At 44.6% G+C, this 15,439-nt stretch overlaps 4 protein-coding genes across 4 annotated transcripts; 3 read left to right on the top strand and 1 right to left on the bottom strand.

Annotated features, from left to right (window-relative positions):
* The first annotated feature begins 6,121 nt into the window (after positions 1 to 6,121).
* Positions 6,122 to 6,643, top strand: LOC116617845. Its single transcript, XM_048726106.1, has 2 exons — positions 6,122 to 6,186; positions 6,307 to 6,643. Exons 1-2 carry the CDS (start codon positions 6,122 to 6,124, stop codon positions 6,641 to 6,643), a joined length of 402 nt encoding a protein of 133 aa, XP_048582063.1.
* A 54-nt stretch (positions 6,644 to 6,697) lies between these two features.
* Positions 6,698 to 10,126, top strand: LOC116617848. The gene is made up of 3 exons (XM_048726104.1): positions 6,698 to 7,278; positions 7,390 to 7,875; positions 9,790 to 10,126. Exons 1-3 carry the CDS (start codon positions 6,698 to 6,700, stop codon positions 10,124 to 10,126), a joined length of 1,404 nt encoding a protein of 467 aa, XP_048582061.1.
* A 54-nt stretch (positions 10,127 to 10,180) lies between these two features.
* LOC125561765 lies at positions 10,181 to 11,389 on the top strand. The gene is made up of 2 exons (XM_048726103.1): positions 10,181 to 10,761; positions 10,873 to 11,389. The coding sequence occupies exons 1-2, from the start codon at positions 10,181 to 10,183 to the stop codon at positions 11,387 to 11,389; spliced, it is 1,098 nt and encodes a 365-aa protein (XP_048582060.1).
* A 403-nt stretch (positions 11,390 to 11,792) lies between these two features.
* LOC116617844 lies at positions 11,793 to 15,231 on the bottom strand. The gene is made up of 3 exons (XM_032380903.2): positions 14,800 to 15,231; positions 13,354 to 14,465; positions 11,793 to 12,882 (listed from the first exon to the last, which is right to left on the bottom strand). Exons 1-3 carry the CDS (start codon positions 15,169 to 15,171, stop codon positions 12,807 to 12,809), a joined length of 1,560 nt encoding a protein of 519 aa, XP_032236794.1. The 5' UTR covers positions 15,172 to 15,231; the 3' UTR covers positions 11,793 to 12,806.
* Positions 15,232 to 15,439: the final 208 nt, after the last annotated feature.

Here is a 15,439-nt window from a genome sequence, read left to right as displayed (position 1 = left end):
TCAGTGCGGACTCCTCACAGTACTGCTGATATTGTTTGTAGATTCTTATAGGAATCAAACAGCGAATGACATTCGGTGTTTCTAGCACCCTTCCATCCGTGAGGCGTAGGTGTCGTTGACCATACGGCAGGTCTTGGATCACGTGTGGGCTTGTGATGAATGACAAGAAGTGATCTAGTCTCGAATCATCGATCCGCAGCATGTTGATCGATCTTTTAGGGACAGCTGCCCCGCGGCCGTGTTCAATGATGTGTCGACGTGCTATGCTGTATCGATACTCGGTCAGTCCCGGGATGAATGATCGGAGTTGAGCTAGAGGAACCAAGTCCGCCATGATGGCCAAAATCTGTCGCCTTGCACTCCAGCTTTCAGCATTGCGATATGTCTCTGCCAAGGCCTCAAGGTACTTGGTATCTACACCACTTTTGACGCCCAAACGACGCTCTACTTCCTGCGAGGCTAGGACGGTTCGCCAAAGACTTCCGGCATCTTCAGGAGAAATAACTTCAACCACTGAAGATATTGCAGTCCCCGCCTTTTGTACATTTACATTTCTTGCACGCTCTCCAAGATCATACCATTTTTTCTTTGGTTTCCCGATTCTGACATCAGAATGCCCACACAGGAGTAGCAATTCATTGAGCTTTTGAAGTCGGACATCGGTTTCGTCGACATCGCTAGAGGATGATGGAGTGCTCAGGTCATCCGATAAAATAAAGGTAGGGTCTTCTAGCGTTAGATGCCCAATCGCCTCCGTCAAAGAATCATTGCTTCCGCCACTTTGAAGTTCCTCAGCCTTTGAAAAAAAGATTGATGGTTGCATGTATATCATTTCGTTTGAAAATTTTCTAATGATTTTACCGTATTTATTATCTATAAGATAAGTGGCGCATCCAGAGAGTTCACCCCACCTCCTCGCTAAATTCCACAAATTTATTTCCCTCTTTGATAACTTATTTCACATCTATTCAGGTGCAATGTCATTACATACCGCTGGCTCGTCTTCAAAACTGGATTTTGTAGTAGATGTTGAAGATACGGCTGGCACGTTACTCAATGACCGATTACCGCCCTCGCCATGATGCGTTTTCTCAATCTTTAAAATAAAGAGGCGTCAACGTCAATACAACAGATGCTATTGAAGAGATGGCTATGATATTCAGTTTGATTCTATTCTAATTTTTTGCCACCTTATATTATTTTCTATGGGAAAGGTAAGGTAGGTGGGACTATGTTAAATTAGCTCTTTGTGAGGCTATTTTTTATTGTTATACTAGTTATTCGTGCTATTTAATAATTAAAATTCAATGTCGGAAAGGAACGTTGACTCGGAAAGAAATGTAACGGCCTCGATTGCTACGTACCAAAAGTTCTGAACTGGTTGTTACATCCAGAGACGTGCCCGCTCGAGGTAAAGATCCGGGGAAAAATGACAACTCGCCTCGGCATCTCCTGCAAATTCCTACACAAAAAGTAAAGTGTAAGATACCAGACGCTTCGATTCCCCTCTCTCCCTGCGAGGTAAAACTATTCTTTCAAATTACAAGTGATATGGACTACTCACGTGATCCAACAGGCACGAGGTGCCCGGTTTGCTTAAAAAGCTGCTCTGACTGCAACAGAGTGATAGATGCCTTGTCGACTTTCGCCTTTTTTCCATGGCTCGCAAATGTAGCTGGGACTGAGCACAGTGTCTTGTGACAGCGGTATCTGATGCCGTAAGAGTCACGGTGACGGGGACAAACAGTAAGACTGAGAAATTCCTCGGTGCACACAAATATCCCTAACGATGAGACCGTAAAAAAAAAAAAACATCACTGAAATTTATTACATCGAGAAGCAACATCACTTAGCAAACTCCTCCCTCGATGATCACCACAATAATCAAGCAAGCTTACCGACTCTTGCTAAAAGCAACTGTGATTCTGTCTGCAAGGCACTGTCCTTAATTCCAAGATGAGTCTTGTGAGCTCGAATGTCTTTATTACATGTTCTTATAATAACACACTCTGTATTCGCGGGGTTGTCTAAACTAGATCCGCATGGACCCTCAGCGTGCGAGGAAAACCCGCAGGTAGTCATGAGCTTGAGTGTCTTTACATAGAACTCCAAGTAATCTAACGATTAGAGGATCTGCGAATCTTTATCAGTATTGCAATTGGCTATGTGACATTGATAGACAGTCAAAGGCCGCCACACGGTTTTTGACTGTTTATACAAACGACTTATTTAATCAGCGGCTTCGCCCATCCCTTTGTTACGGTGTAAAAAACATTTGTTCCTATTAAAAGTGTGATATTTTGTCCAGATTGAATAAACAGCTGTCGTCTTCTCTGGGATGTTTGTTTGGAAGATTACTCAAGTGGCTTTTACAATTTTACTTTATAAATCAATATCTGTATTTCACTGAAACCCATAATTATCTGGCAAAACACGTATTATTGAGGTATAAGTTAACGCGCGAACAGAGATGTAACCTCAATTTACCTGGAGAATGGGAATTGGTTGGTAATATTGAAAACAATAGTCGAAAAGTATCAACTGTTATTTGTTTTTCTTCCTTTCTTTTTATGTAACGAATAACAGAACGCTGTTTTTTTTTTAGGTAAATAAATTAACCCCTCGAATTTGCATAACAACACGACCGTAGAATGTGAAAGAATATAATAAAATGCTTATAGAAAGAGGGATGGATAGAAATAATCAAATATAGGGAGATTAAAGAATAACTTTCGCGGGAAACAATTTGGAGATGCTCATGAAGCGGGAGAATAAAGAACCGGAAGTTTGTAGGACATATTCTAATTAGTAACTTCTATCATGCATCAGATTTTAAAATGCAATGAAAATATAATCTTAAAAAGCATATAAACAACACAGAGACAAGAATATTTGATGAAATACTAGCATTTTTAAGTATTATATTGCATCCTTTCTTTTCGGGAGTTTTATTATAATTGTTATTTATAAGTTTTTGGTAGCCAAGTGAATGTCGGCATTTGTTTATAATTAGGGTCAAGTGGGGGTCATATTTCGGCTTGTAAAAAAGTCGGATTTTATTTGCCCCTAAATTTTATTTCACATATCGAAAGCCAAAATGATGCTCTTTTCGATGAATGCAATCATTTTTGCCAAATCCACATCTCATCGGCGATATTACACGATTATTTCAAGGCTTTTCAAAGTCATCTAAAAACATAAAAAAAAAAAAAAATCACCTAAAATAATAAGGTGCTGACAGAACAGCTTATCTTTCAGCCTGGGAGTTCTTTATTATCTATACTTTAGGTTTATTCAAGCGGTAGTTGTTTTATCACGCTTTGCGATTTGATTTTTAGGCTTTTTGTGACAACCACAAAATTGTCTCAAATCCGGGTGCGGGAGACGAAAAATTACTTTTTGGCTTCTATCGCCAAAAATATTTATCCAAATTGCTTCAAACTTTCACAGGATACTGAGGTCACCCATACCTATTACCAGTTTAATTTTGAGGTAGGGCGCCGAAAGTTCATTTTTCCGAGAAATCTTGACGAACTGAGACAGCTGCTCTTAAATATTCGATAAACCTTTTTCAATATCGATTTTTTTAGATCTGTGCGAGCGTACACAAAGCACTTTCCATGCTGTATTTTACATACTGAGAAGTTTATAATAGGCTTGTAGCGGACGCCTGCGCGCGCCCGCGAGTTTATTGATTAGATTATCGATTGGGAGGGAGAGACGTGTGGTGGCGTGTTTGGAGGAGCCACAAGAGTTGTTTTTGTTAATCAGCGAGTTGTTCGTAGGATATTGAGGACAAATGAACCCGTAAGTACCGTGTATTGATTTATTTGTAAATTTAGATGCTGTTTGTTTATTGTTTGTAGTCTAAGCGATGTATTTTGTGTTTAGGAACCGCTTCGCTTCGCTTCCGCTGCACGTATCTCGACTCGGTGAAATGTTGAATGATTGAACTTTGTGAAGAAAATAAACGTTAATCAAGTGAATGCGCGTTAAAACTTGTCCTAATGGTGCCGACGTGGTGTCATTTGGGAATGACAGCCACATTCAGTTCGAATTCATGCTGTTTGTGAAGATTTTTGAGAGAAAGCTGTTTTGCACGAGGTGACCTTGAGTAACCTTCAAGATGAAGAAATTATCCCGAAGTGTACCGAGCGCGAAGTTGTCGCGAAGTGTAGCCGAAATCGTTCGGGCCGAAACCGAGAAGATAAAAGCGTCAAGAACCGGATTTCTATCGGCGCTAACCAAGAAAATGAATGATGTGAGACGTTTGGCAACAGAAAATGGAAATATAGAAAAGTTAAGAATAAACTTCTGGAAGCTAAAGAAGCTATTGATAAATTCGAGAAAGCATGCGATGTTTATTGGGAAGTCCTAGACGAACCAGGAGAAAGAAAGGAAGCGCTCAAATATTATCAGAAGACCAACAAGGAGTTTATCGTTTTCGAAGAGAAAATACTGAACTGGATCGCAAGTGCTGAAGAGCGGGAAACAGAAATTCAACCATCGGACTCTGTGAGTCAAGTTAGTCGGCGTAGTCGTCGTTCGTCGTCATCGGTACGATCTGCGGTCAGCGAGACGCGACTCAGCGACTTAGCGTCAAGAGAGCAGCACTGGAGGTGGAGGCGTCTAGTCTGTCGGAGCAGTTAGCCATCGCACAACGAAAGCTTAACATTGAGCAACAGGAACTGCAGCTTTAATTACAAACTCGCCTTGCTAAGGCTAAAGCGCAAGAGCTGATTTATAAGTAATATGACGATTTCGTTGACGGAGGTGAACACTCTCTCAGAGATAAACCGCAGACACCCACTAACATTCCAGAATCAGTCCCGGGAACGCACCACAGGGTTCCCGCCGAAGCGGAAAGCCAGGGAACTTTTGAAAGAAAGATTTGGTGACGCGTATGTTGTGACAAACGCATGGATCAGGAAAGTCGCAGAGGGTCCAGTTATCAAGGCAAGCGACAGAGAATCGCTGAATGAGCTCGCAGATGATCTCGAGAGCTGCGAAAGCTCGAGCTTGATAGTAGCAGGACGTCTGACACAGGTCAACACTGAGTCCAGGCTTCTTCAGATAATGGCCCGCCTGCCTGGATATGTGAAGTCTAAATGGCTGGCTAGAGTACAAAAGATCCGCCAAGCAGGAAGAGACCCTAACATCGCAGACGTTCGGAAGTTAGTGAAGGCCTTTGCAAAAGAAAAGAACGATCCATCGGAGGCTTATTAGACAACAATGACAAAGACAAGAAGAAGAGCCTTGGAGCGCACCGAACACATAGCTACAGTGTGGAGGCGAGTGGTCCTGTGCCTGGTTAAGGCGGACCTCACAGCAATGTCTCGAGGACTGAGAATGCTGGCGCGTCGAGGCTGAAGTGTTACATGTGCGATAAAGGTCACAAGGTAGAGGACTGTGCGGAGTTTAAAGCAAAGTCAAGTAGAGAGAAGTTAGCCTTAGTGCGGCAGAGGCACTTCGCCGGAGGATGTCGCTGGCCAACGGGGTGTGCAAAACCCAATTGCCAGCTGAGTCGTAAACACTTGGAATGCCTTCACGAAGCCTTATGTGAGCTTACCACCCAAAGGCAAGCACCGCCTCGGCAAAGGGAGCCTAGAGATGTTGTTCCTAGTAAACCCGAGGGCTCGCAGAGCGGATTTGCTGGCATCGCGGGAGTAAAGCCAAATGGGGCCGGGCAAGAGAACAGAGCTACGCCCGTCGTCCCGGTGAAAGTGAAAACGAGAGGTGGAAGAAAACTAGTGTCTACGTACGCGCTTCTAGATAGCGGGTCCACCTCAACATGGTGTAGCGAGAAGCTAATGCACGACCTTGAGGTTGAAGGAAAACCAGTAAAGATCACCCTGTCTACCATTGAAAGGAAGGACAGGCATATGAAGACATACCGGCAGAATACCTTGAACGATGGAACAAGTGGCTAGCGGAATTGAAGGAGCTCAATGGGCTGAGTGTGGAACGTTGTTACAAACCGCCAGATTTCGGCGAGGTTGTTAATTCTCAGTTGCATCATTTCGCTGACGCCTCTGAAGTTGGGTACGGTGTAGTGACCTACCTGAGACTGACTAATGCGGAGGGCAAGATCCATTGTTCCATCGTGATCAGCAAGTCTCACATGGCCCCGGTGAAGAAGATGACCATACCCCGCCTGGAGCTGTCGGCAGCGACAGTTGCTGTTAAGTTGGACAAGATGTGCCTACGAGAGCATTGATGTCGATGAGTCGTTCTTTTGGACGGACAGTACCGCGGTCCTACGGTATATATTTAATGACGGCGATTTCACACCTTTGTGGCAAATAGGCTCGCGGTGATTCACGATGGATCGCGTCGCGATCAGTGGAAACACGTGGTCACATCTCCCAACCCTGCTGATGATGCGTCACGTGGCCTGTCCGCCAGTGAGATCTTGAGAAGTGATCGATGGCTAACAGGGCCTGGTTTCTTGTGGCAAGGCGAAGATACATGGCCCAAGTTTCCTGAAGGCTTGAAAGATCTGGAGGATGATGACCCGGAGGTTAGGCGAGAGGAACAGGTGAATGCCACATCCGCCGAGGAAGCACCGGGACTGGATGAGCCCATACGCCGATACTCATCGTGGAACAGCGTGAAGAAGGATGTGGCGTGGTTGCTGAGGTAGAAGTCTTGGCTTTTGGCAAGGGTACGCCGAAAGCACGGCAACGAAGCGGCACGGATGCCCCAGACAAGCTCCATCACCCTAGAAGAGATGAGAAATGCAGAACGCAGTGTGATTCAGTTTGTTCAGAGGCGGCATTTTCTGGAGGAGATAACCGCCCTGGATGAGGAGAACAAGACTGGTGGCGGTGTGCAAGACACGAAAAAGAGGTTCGTGAAGAAACCCAGTTCGATAAGTGATCTGGATACTGTAATGACAGACGGTTTGCTTCGAGTAGGAGGTCGCTTGAGATGCGCTCCTTTAGATGATTCGCTCAAGTTTCCGGTCATTCTTCCAAGGCACCATCACCTGGTGAATCTCATTGTAAAGCACTATCATGATGTATCCGGGCACAGTGGCCGAGAGCATGTGCTTGGGCTGATACGGCAGCAGTTCTGGATCATCAAAAGGAGAGTGACGGTGCGACGCGTGCTCAAGTCCTGCTTTAGTTGCAGGCGAAGGCAGCAGCCCCCATGTCAGCAACGGATGGCGGACCTGCCGGTAGGTAGAGTCACTCCAGACAAACCTCCGTTCTTGTGTGTCGGGATTGACTGCTTCGGCCCATTTATGGTTAAGCGGGCAAGAAGTGAGGTGAAACGGTACGGAGTCCTGTTCACTTGCTTGACAACGCGGGCAATCCATCTTGAAGTTGTACATAGTATGGATTCAACGTCGTTCATCAACGCGTTGTGACGGTTTATCGCCCGGAGAGGTGCACCTGAAGAGATCAGATCGGATAATGGAACAAACTTTACCGGCGCCGAAAGAGAGTTGAAGGTAGCCATAGCAGAGTGGAATCACAAGACGATTCATGAATTTCTGCTGCAACGAGATGTGCGCTGGATTTACAATCCCCCAGCCGCCTCGCACATGGGAGGTGTATGGGAAAGGAATATACGGACGGTGCGGAAGGTCCTTGCTGCCTTGCTAAAGCAGCAAGTACTAGATGACGAGGGTTTGGCTACCCTCTTTGCGGAAGTTGAGGCTATAGTGAACGGACGCCCGCTAACTGGAGTGTCAGATGACCCGCAAGACATGGAAGCGTTGACGCCTAATCATCTCTTGCTAATGCGAGCAGGCTCGTCGCTTCCCCCTGGAGTCTTTAGTAAAGAGAATGTGTACTCGCGCAGACGATGGAAGCAAGTTCAGTACCTTCCCTCCAGCGGCGGTCCAAGTCGCAACGCACGAGACGCAACGTATCTGTCGGAGATATTGTCCTGGTGGTAGATGACACGATGCCAAGAAGCAAGTGGGGCCTTGGACGTGTAATCGAGGTGTTTACTGCAGGCGACGGCTGCGTGCGACAAGCAAGAGTGCGTACCAGGTCATCCATCTTCCTGCGGCCCATCGACAAGCTGTGCGTACTAGAGTGTGATGAGGCTGAGCAACACGCATCAGAATAGGGACGCTCACGGATTATGAACTATTAGGTTAGTTAATGTTGAAACAGTTTCCCTTTGGTCTCCTGTTTGGGGCCGGGTGTAGCGGACGCCCGCGCGCGCCCGCGGGATTATTGATTAGATTATCGATTGGGAGGGAGAGACGTGTGGTGGCGTGTTTGGAGGAGCCACAAGAGTTGTTTTTGTTAATCAGCGAGTTGTTCGTAGGATATTGAGGACAAATGAATTCGTAAGTACCGTGTATTGATTTATTTGTAAATTTCGATGCTGTTTGTTTATTGTTTGTAGTCTAAGCGATGTATTTTGTGTTTAGGAACCGCTTCGCTTCGCTTTGCTTTTGCTGTCGCTGCAGGTATCCCGACTCGGTGAAATGTTGAATGATTGAACTTTGTGAAGAAAATAAACGTTAAGTGAATGCGCGTTTGAACTTGTCCTAATAGTGCCGAAGTGGTGTCATTTGGGAATGACAGCCACAAGGCTTGTTACATAACATTTTATAAGGTGTCGTCCACACTAACACGGATTAAAAAGTATCCTGATTTGTTTCGCCGAAAACGCATCACTTGATTCGCGTCCACAATATCGTTTTCGCATCGTGTTCTCCTGGAGACCAGTGACCGAACGAAAATTTACGGAATATGTTTTCAGTGAGTATTTCTCATTATGTATATAATAAAAGCATATATTATGTTCCACCACGGAAGTACAGTATTTTTTCCTTTTCTAGTATTTGACTAGAAGCTAGTTTTTGTACGCTATTTTGTATGGCGCACTACCAAGGCAAATTATGTCGCACTTAACTGCGATGCGACGAAGAAACATTCGTTGTCTATTCTGCGTAAAAAATACTTTCAGTATCCTAATACAACAGCGTAGCCATGATTTTCAATAGGAGGGGTCCCAAAAGAGACTTTCAAGGCGTTTTTTTCTTTATTTTAGATAATGTCTCATAAATTTACTGTATTTTTATCTGCTAAAGGGGGGAGGGGGGCGAGCCCCCTAGGCCACCCCCGGGCTACGCCCCTGTAATATACTTTAGAAAAAAGTCGCAACGATTTGCACGCACACGATAAATGTGCAAGCTGCTATCGCTAATAGGCCTCACCTACTGTAGCTAGGTCAATGGAGAAACACAAATACCTAGCTACGTCACACTTCAGGGACTCTTACTGTATCTCTTACTGTACTGTAGTCGGCGTAGTCGTCGTTCGTCGTCATCGGTACGATCTGCGGTCAGCGAGACGCGACTCAGCGACTTAGCGTCAAGAGAGCAGCACTGGAGGTGGAGGCGTCTAGTCTGTCGGAGCAGTTAGCCATCGCACAACGAAAGCTTAACATTGAGCAACAGGAACTGCAGCTTTAATTACAAACTCGCCTTGCTAAGGCTAAAGCGCAAGAGCTGATTTATAAGTAATATGACGATTTCGTTGACGCCTCTGAAGTTGGGTACGGTGTAGTGACCTACCTGAGACTGACTAATGCGGAGGGCAAGATCCATTGTTCCATCGTGATCAGCAAGTCTCACATGGCCCCGGTGAAGAAGATGACCATACCCCGCCTGGAGCTGTCGGCAGCGACAGTTGCTGTTAAGTTGGACAAGATGTGCCTACGAGAGCATTGATGTCGATGAGTCGTTCTTTTGGACGGACAGTACCGCGGTCCTACGGTATATATTTAATGACGGCGATTTCACACCTTTGTGGCAAATAGGCTCGCGGTGATTCACGATGGATCGCGTCGCGATCAGTGGAAACACGTGGTCACATCTCCCAACCCTGCTGATGATGCGTCACGTGGCCTGTCCGCCAGTGAGATCTTGAGAAGTGATCGATGGCTAACAGGGCCTGGTTTCTTGTGGCAAGGCGAAGATACATGGCCCAAGTTTCCTGAAGGCTTGAAAGATCTGGAGGATGATGACCCGGAGGTTAGGCGAGAGGAACAGGTGAATGCCACATCCGCCGAGGAAGCACCGGGACTGGATGAGCCCATACGCCGATACTCATCGTGGAACAGCGTGAAGAAGGATGTGGCGTGGTTGCTGAGGTAGAAGTCTTGGCTTTTGGCAAGGGTACGCCGAAAGCACGGCAACGAAGCGGCACGGATGCCCCAGACAAGCTCCATCACCCTAGAAGAGATGAGAAATGCAGAACGCAGTGTGATTCAGTTTGTTCAGAGGCGGCATTTTCTGGAGGAGATAACCGCCCTGGATGAGGAGAACAAGACTGGTGGCGGTGTGCAAGACACGAAAAAGAGGTTCGTGAAGAAACCCAGTTCGATAAGTGATCTGGATACTGTAATGACAGACGGTTTGCTTCGAGTAGGAGGTCGCTTGAGATGCGCTCCTTTAGATGATTCGCTCAAGTTTCCGGTCATTCTTCCAAGGCACCATCACCTGGTGAATCTCATTGTAAAGCACTATCATGATGTATCCGGGCACAGTGGCCGAGAGCATGTGCTTGGGCTGATACGGCAGCAGTTCTGGATCATCAAAAGGAGAGTGACGGTGCGACGCGTGCTCAAGTCCTGCTTTAGTTGCAGGCGAAGGCAGCAGCCCCCATGTCAGCAACGGATGGCGGACCTGCCGGTAGGTAGAGTCACTCCAGACAAACCTCCGTTCTTGTGTGTCGGGATTGACTGCTTCGGCCCATTTATGGTTAAGCGGGCAAGAAGTGAGGTGAAACGGTACGGAGTCCTGTTCACTTGCTTGACAACGCGGGCAATCCATCTTGAAGTTGTACATAGTATGGATTCAACGTCGTTCATCAACGCGTTGTGACGGTTTATCGCCCGGAGAGGTGCACCTGAAGAGATCAGATCGGATAATGGAACAAACTTTACCGGCGCCGAAAGAGAGTTGAAGGTAGCCATAGCAGAGTGGAATCACAAGACGATTCATGAATTTCTGCTGCAACGAGATGTGCGCTGGATTTACAATCCCCCAGCCGCCTCGCACATGGGAGGTGTATGGGAAAGGAATATACGGACGGTGCGGAAGGTCCTTGCTGCCTTGCTAAAGCAGCAAGTACTAGATGACGAGGGTTTGGCTACCCTCTTTGCGGAAGTTGAGGCTATAGTGAACGGACGCCCGCTAACTGGAGTGTCAGATGACCCGCAAGACATGGAAGCGTTGACGCCTAATCATCTCTTGCTAATGCGAGCAGGCTCGTCGCTTCCCCCTGGAGTCTTTAGTAAAGAGAATGTGTACTCGCGCAGACGATGGAAGCAAGTTCAGTACCTTCCCTCCAGCGGCGGTCCAAGTCGCAACGCACGAGACGCAACGTATCTGTCGGAGATATTGTCCTGGTGGTAGATGACACGATGCCAAGAAGCAAGTGGGGCCTTGGACGTGTAATCGAGGTGTTTACTGCAGGCGACGGCTGCGTGCGACAAGCAAGAGTGCGTACCAGGTCATCCATCTTCCTGCGGCCCATCGACAAGCTGTGCGTACTAGAGTGTGATGAGGCTGAGCAACACGCATCAGAATAGGGACGCTCACGGATTATGAACTATTAGGTTAGTTAATGTTGAAACAGTTTCCCTTTGGTCTCCTGTTTGGGGCCGGGTGTAGCGGACGCCCGCGCGCGCCCGCGGGATTATTGATTAGATTATCGATTGGGAGGGAGAGACGTGTGGTGGCGTGTTTGGAGGAGCCACAAGAGTTGTTTTTGTTAATCAGCGAGTTGTTCGTAGGATATTGAGGACAAATGAATTCGTAAGTACCGTGTATTGATTTATTTGTAAATTTCGATGCTGTTTGTTTATTGTTTGTAGTCTAAGCGATGTATTTTGTGTTTAGGAACCGCTTCGCTTCGCTTTGCTTTTGCTGTCGCTGCAGGTATCCCGACTCGGTGAAATGTTGAATGATTGAACTTTGTGAAGAAAATAAACGTTAAGTGAATGCGCGTTTGAACTTGTCCTAATAGTGCCGAAGTGGTGTCATTTGGGAATGACAGCCACAAGGCTTGTTACATAACATTTTATAAGGTGTCGTCCACACTAACACGGATTAAAAAGTATCCTGATTTGTTTCGCCGAAAACGCATCACTTGATTCGCGTCCACAATATCGTTTTCGCATCGTGTTCTCCTGGAGACCAGTGACCGAACGAAAATTTACTGAATATGTTTTCAGTGAGTATTTCTCATTATGTATATAATAAAAGCATATATTATGTTCCACCACGGAAGTACAGTATTTTTTCCTTTTCTAGTATTTGACTAGAAGCTAGTTTTTGTACGCTATTTTGTATGGCGCACTACCAAGGCAAATTATGTCGCACTTAACTGCGATGCGACGAAGAAACATTCGTTGTCTATTCTGCGTAAAAAATACTTTCAGTATCCTAATACAACAGCGTAGCCATGATTTTCAATAGGAGGGGTCCCAAAAGAGACTTTCAAGGCGTTTTTTTCTTTATTTTAGATAATGTCTCATAAATTTACTGTATTTTTATCTGCTAAAGGGGGGAGGGGGGCGAGCCCCCTAGGCCACCCCCGGGCTACGCCCCTGTAATATACTTTAGAAAAAAGTCGCAACGATTTGCACGCACACGATAAATGTGCAAGCTGCTATCGCTAATAGGCCTCACCTACTGTAGCTAGGTCAATGGAGAAACACAAATACCTAGCTACGTCACACTTCAGGGACTCTTACTGTATCTCAGCTACGTTATACATCAGGAACTCCTATCTCAGCTCCGCACTTTTTTCTCCTGTTCCAGTCAATGTTCAGCATTCATCAAAAAACAGATCCTCGTCATTGATACAGCTAGATATGTGCTTCTCAACATCTCTTGTATTTACACTGTAAAAAAAGGGAAATGTTGATTAGGTACAATCAGCAGTGTAATCGCAGTAGCAGATCTAGGGGGAGGGTTTAGGGAGTTAACCCCCCCCCCACCCTTTGGGCTGCCAGAAAGCCAAATAAAACAAAAAAATTGCCCCTTCCCCCTTTGCAAAACCCTCCCTTTGACGAAAAGCTAGATCCATTCCCAAATCGTATTCAACTTGCAAAGCTGTACAGGGGAATGACTTAAATTTATGAGCAAGTTACCGTAGTCACTTAAGATGTGGCCCTTTTTTAGGTTCTTCAGGTTCCCCAGGTACATGTACAGCATAATGAAGTGTGATTTAGAGACAGGAACTCCGGGTAACTTCCATACCCGAAAGACAAGGGTTTTCCGTTGACACTATAGAGAGCCACAGAGAGCCAAAATCCCAATATGACCTGACCCTAGGTCTTCTTACTCTTGTTAAAGCATTCAACTGTACTTACTTTGGAGGGAACTTGTACTGACACATTGGGCAAACAGATAGGCTTTCCTGTATGTTTGTGACTTTTTTTGCATGAAGCCTCTCTTTTGATATATGAGTTGCTGACACCTGGCTAGATCCCCAAGACTTGCTAAAGGGTTGTTGTGGAAAATTGCAGCTTGAAGTTGCAAGTGTAGTTCCCTTAGAACCCAAAGGTACATTTGTACTTGCTGATGTGAAAGGTATTCTTGATTGCACAACACTTTCTAACTTGCTCACCGATGTAGGCGCAGCAGATTTTACACCCTGTTTCTGTTTAGATGAATTTGAATTTATTGCATAGCCTTTTCCCATAATTGTATTTGAAGTGAATGTACAAGTTGTCTTTGTTACTGGCTTTGATTGGATGCTTGACTTTGCCCAATTAAATGGTGTAGAAATGTTTGTACTTTGAGCCTGTTTGTTCATTTGTGGCCTTGAGTCTTGTCTCTTTTCTTCATCCTCTTCATCAGAGATAACAAAGACTTCTGGATCCTTTTGACTTCTGGCTGATGTACTTGAATAATCTTGTTTTTCTTTATTTTTATGCATAACACTGCTTTGTGTTTTCTGTAGAAAACTAAGGCCTTTCTTATTTGGCTTTTCAAGCTTGTTATACTGGCTTGTGACACATTGCTCTTTATCATATTTATCTGCTGAAATGCTGGTAACTGATGAATTTGGAAGTCTATGTTGTTGTTTTAATTTGTCATCTGCATTTCTTTGCAATGCTGCATCTGGGTTTGTCAAATCTTCATCTGCCAACCAATCATCCTCTTCATCAAAAACAGCATTCAAGTCAACCGAGTCAAACTCACATATATCTTTGTATGAATTATTCTCATTCACTGCAAACTCTTTCTGTTCTTTAAAGAATTCTACCTTATCTCCATTTTCATTATTTGAACTTTGAACACCTTGAGTATCAATGCTATCTAGTGTAATTGATGTGTATTTCTTCCTTGTACAGCAAACCATGCACAAACTAGGTAAATCCACATAGGGTTCATTTTGTGAGAAATCAGCAGAAGTTCTATTTGACTGAGGTAATGTGGCATCAGATGAGGTTCTTTCATGTAATTCTTTACTAAGAACCTTTGGCACAAACAAGGAAATATTAGATCCATGATACAATTACATTTTTGTGGACAAATGGTGTCCAAAGGTGGTGTAAAGGGGGGAGCACTTTTTAGAAAGGTGGTATGAAAAGTTGATAAATATAAAAGAACATGGGGTGGAAGGAAAGAAAAAAATGATGTGCAAAGAAAAGTCATTGCAGGGGACACATGCATCTCTCTCAACTGCCAAAAATAAATATTTTCTTCATGAATAATTACCAAATCTTAGTTTGTGATTGGGCACCCCTTGGTAAATCTTAGCTGCTGTCTAGTACAACACCATAAAATAAATCATGATTTGTTTCTCTTACATTAATTTGTGGAAGGTCTTCCAGCTTTTCCCAGTCTTCACAGACTGGAAACAAATCAACCAAGCTCGGGTCAGACCCAAGATTCTCCAGTTTGCTTGCTGGATCATCATTGAATCTTTCGCCGTCTTTACCAGTCGATGATGCGACACTGTAACTGTTATCAGCTGTAAGAAGCTTAGACGGGGCACGTATGTTAGCGTCCTCGGGTTTATGTGATGCTGTATAGAAGGCTGATAAAATGGATTTTCTAGAAGTAGAAGTAATACCAATAATGTCATCTGTTTCCCGTTTCTTGATAGTCTTGCCACCAACGCAACTTTTTTTAGTAGTTTTCAGACTTAGTTCAAATTTCTTTTGTTTCTTTCCTTTCATAATTTACAGAAAGTACAGAGTTAGTCACTTTTTCCAACTTTTCCTCAGCACTGTACTGTTATCACTAGGCGTTTAAACCACCACAGGCTAACCAACGCAATGTAAAAATAAAGTTGAATTGTTTGTATCAAGTAAAGGTTGATAGTGTGATAAGAAAATAATTTGGGATGAAAAACTATATACTTTATTATTCTAGTATTTTTCTTCTACAAAGTTTATTTCTTGCAGAAATGCTTCGAAAATCATTTTGATTCTTGGGTTACCTGTG

Source organism: Nematostella vectensis, chromosome 4, assembly GCF_932526225.1.
Source record: "Nematostella vectensis chromosome 4, jaNemVect1.1, whole genome shotgun sequence".
NCBI lineage: Eukaryota > Metazoa > Cnidaria > Anthozoa > Actiniaria > Edwardsiidae > Nematostella > Nematostella vectensis.
The sequence above is the reverse complement of the archived record's forward strand: the minus strand, read 5'-3'. Positions and strand labels throughout refer to the sequence as shown.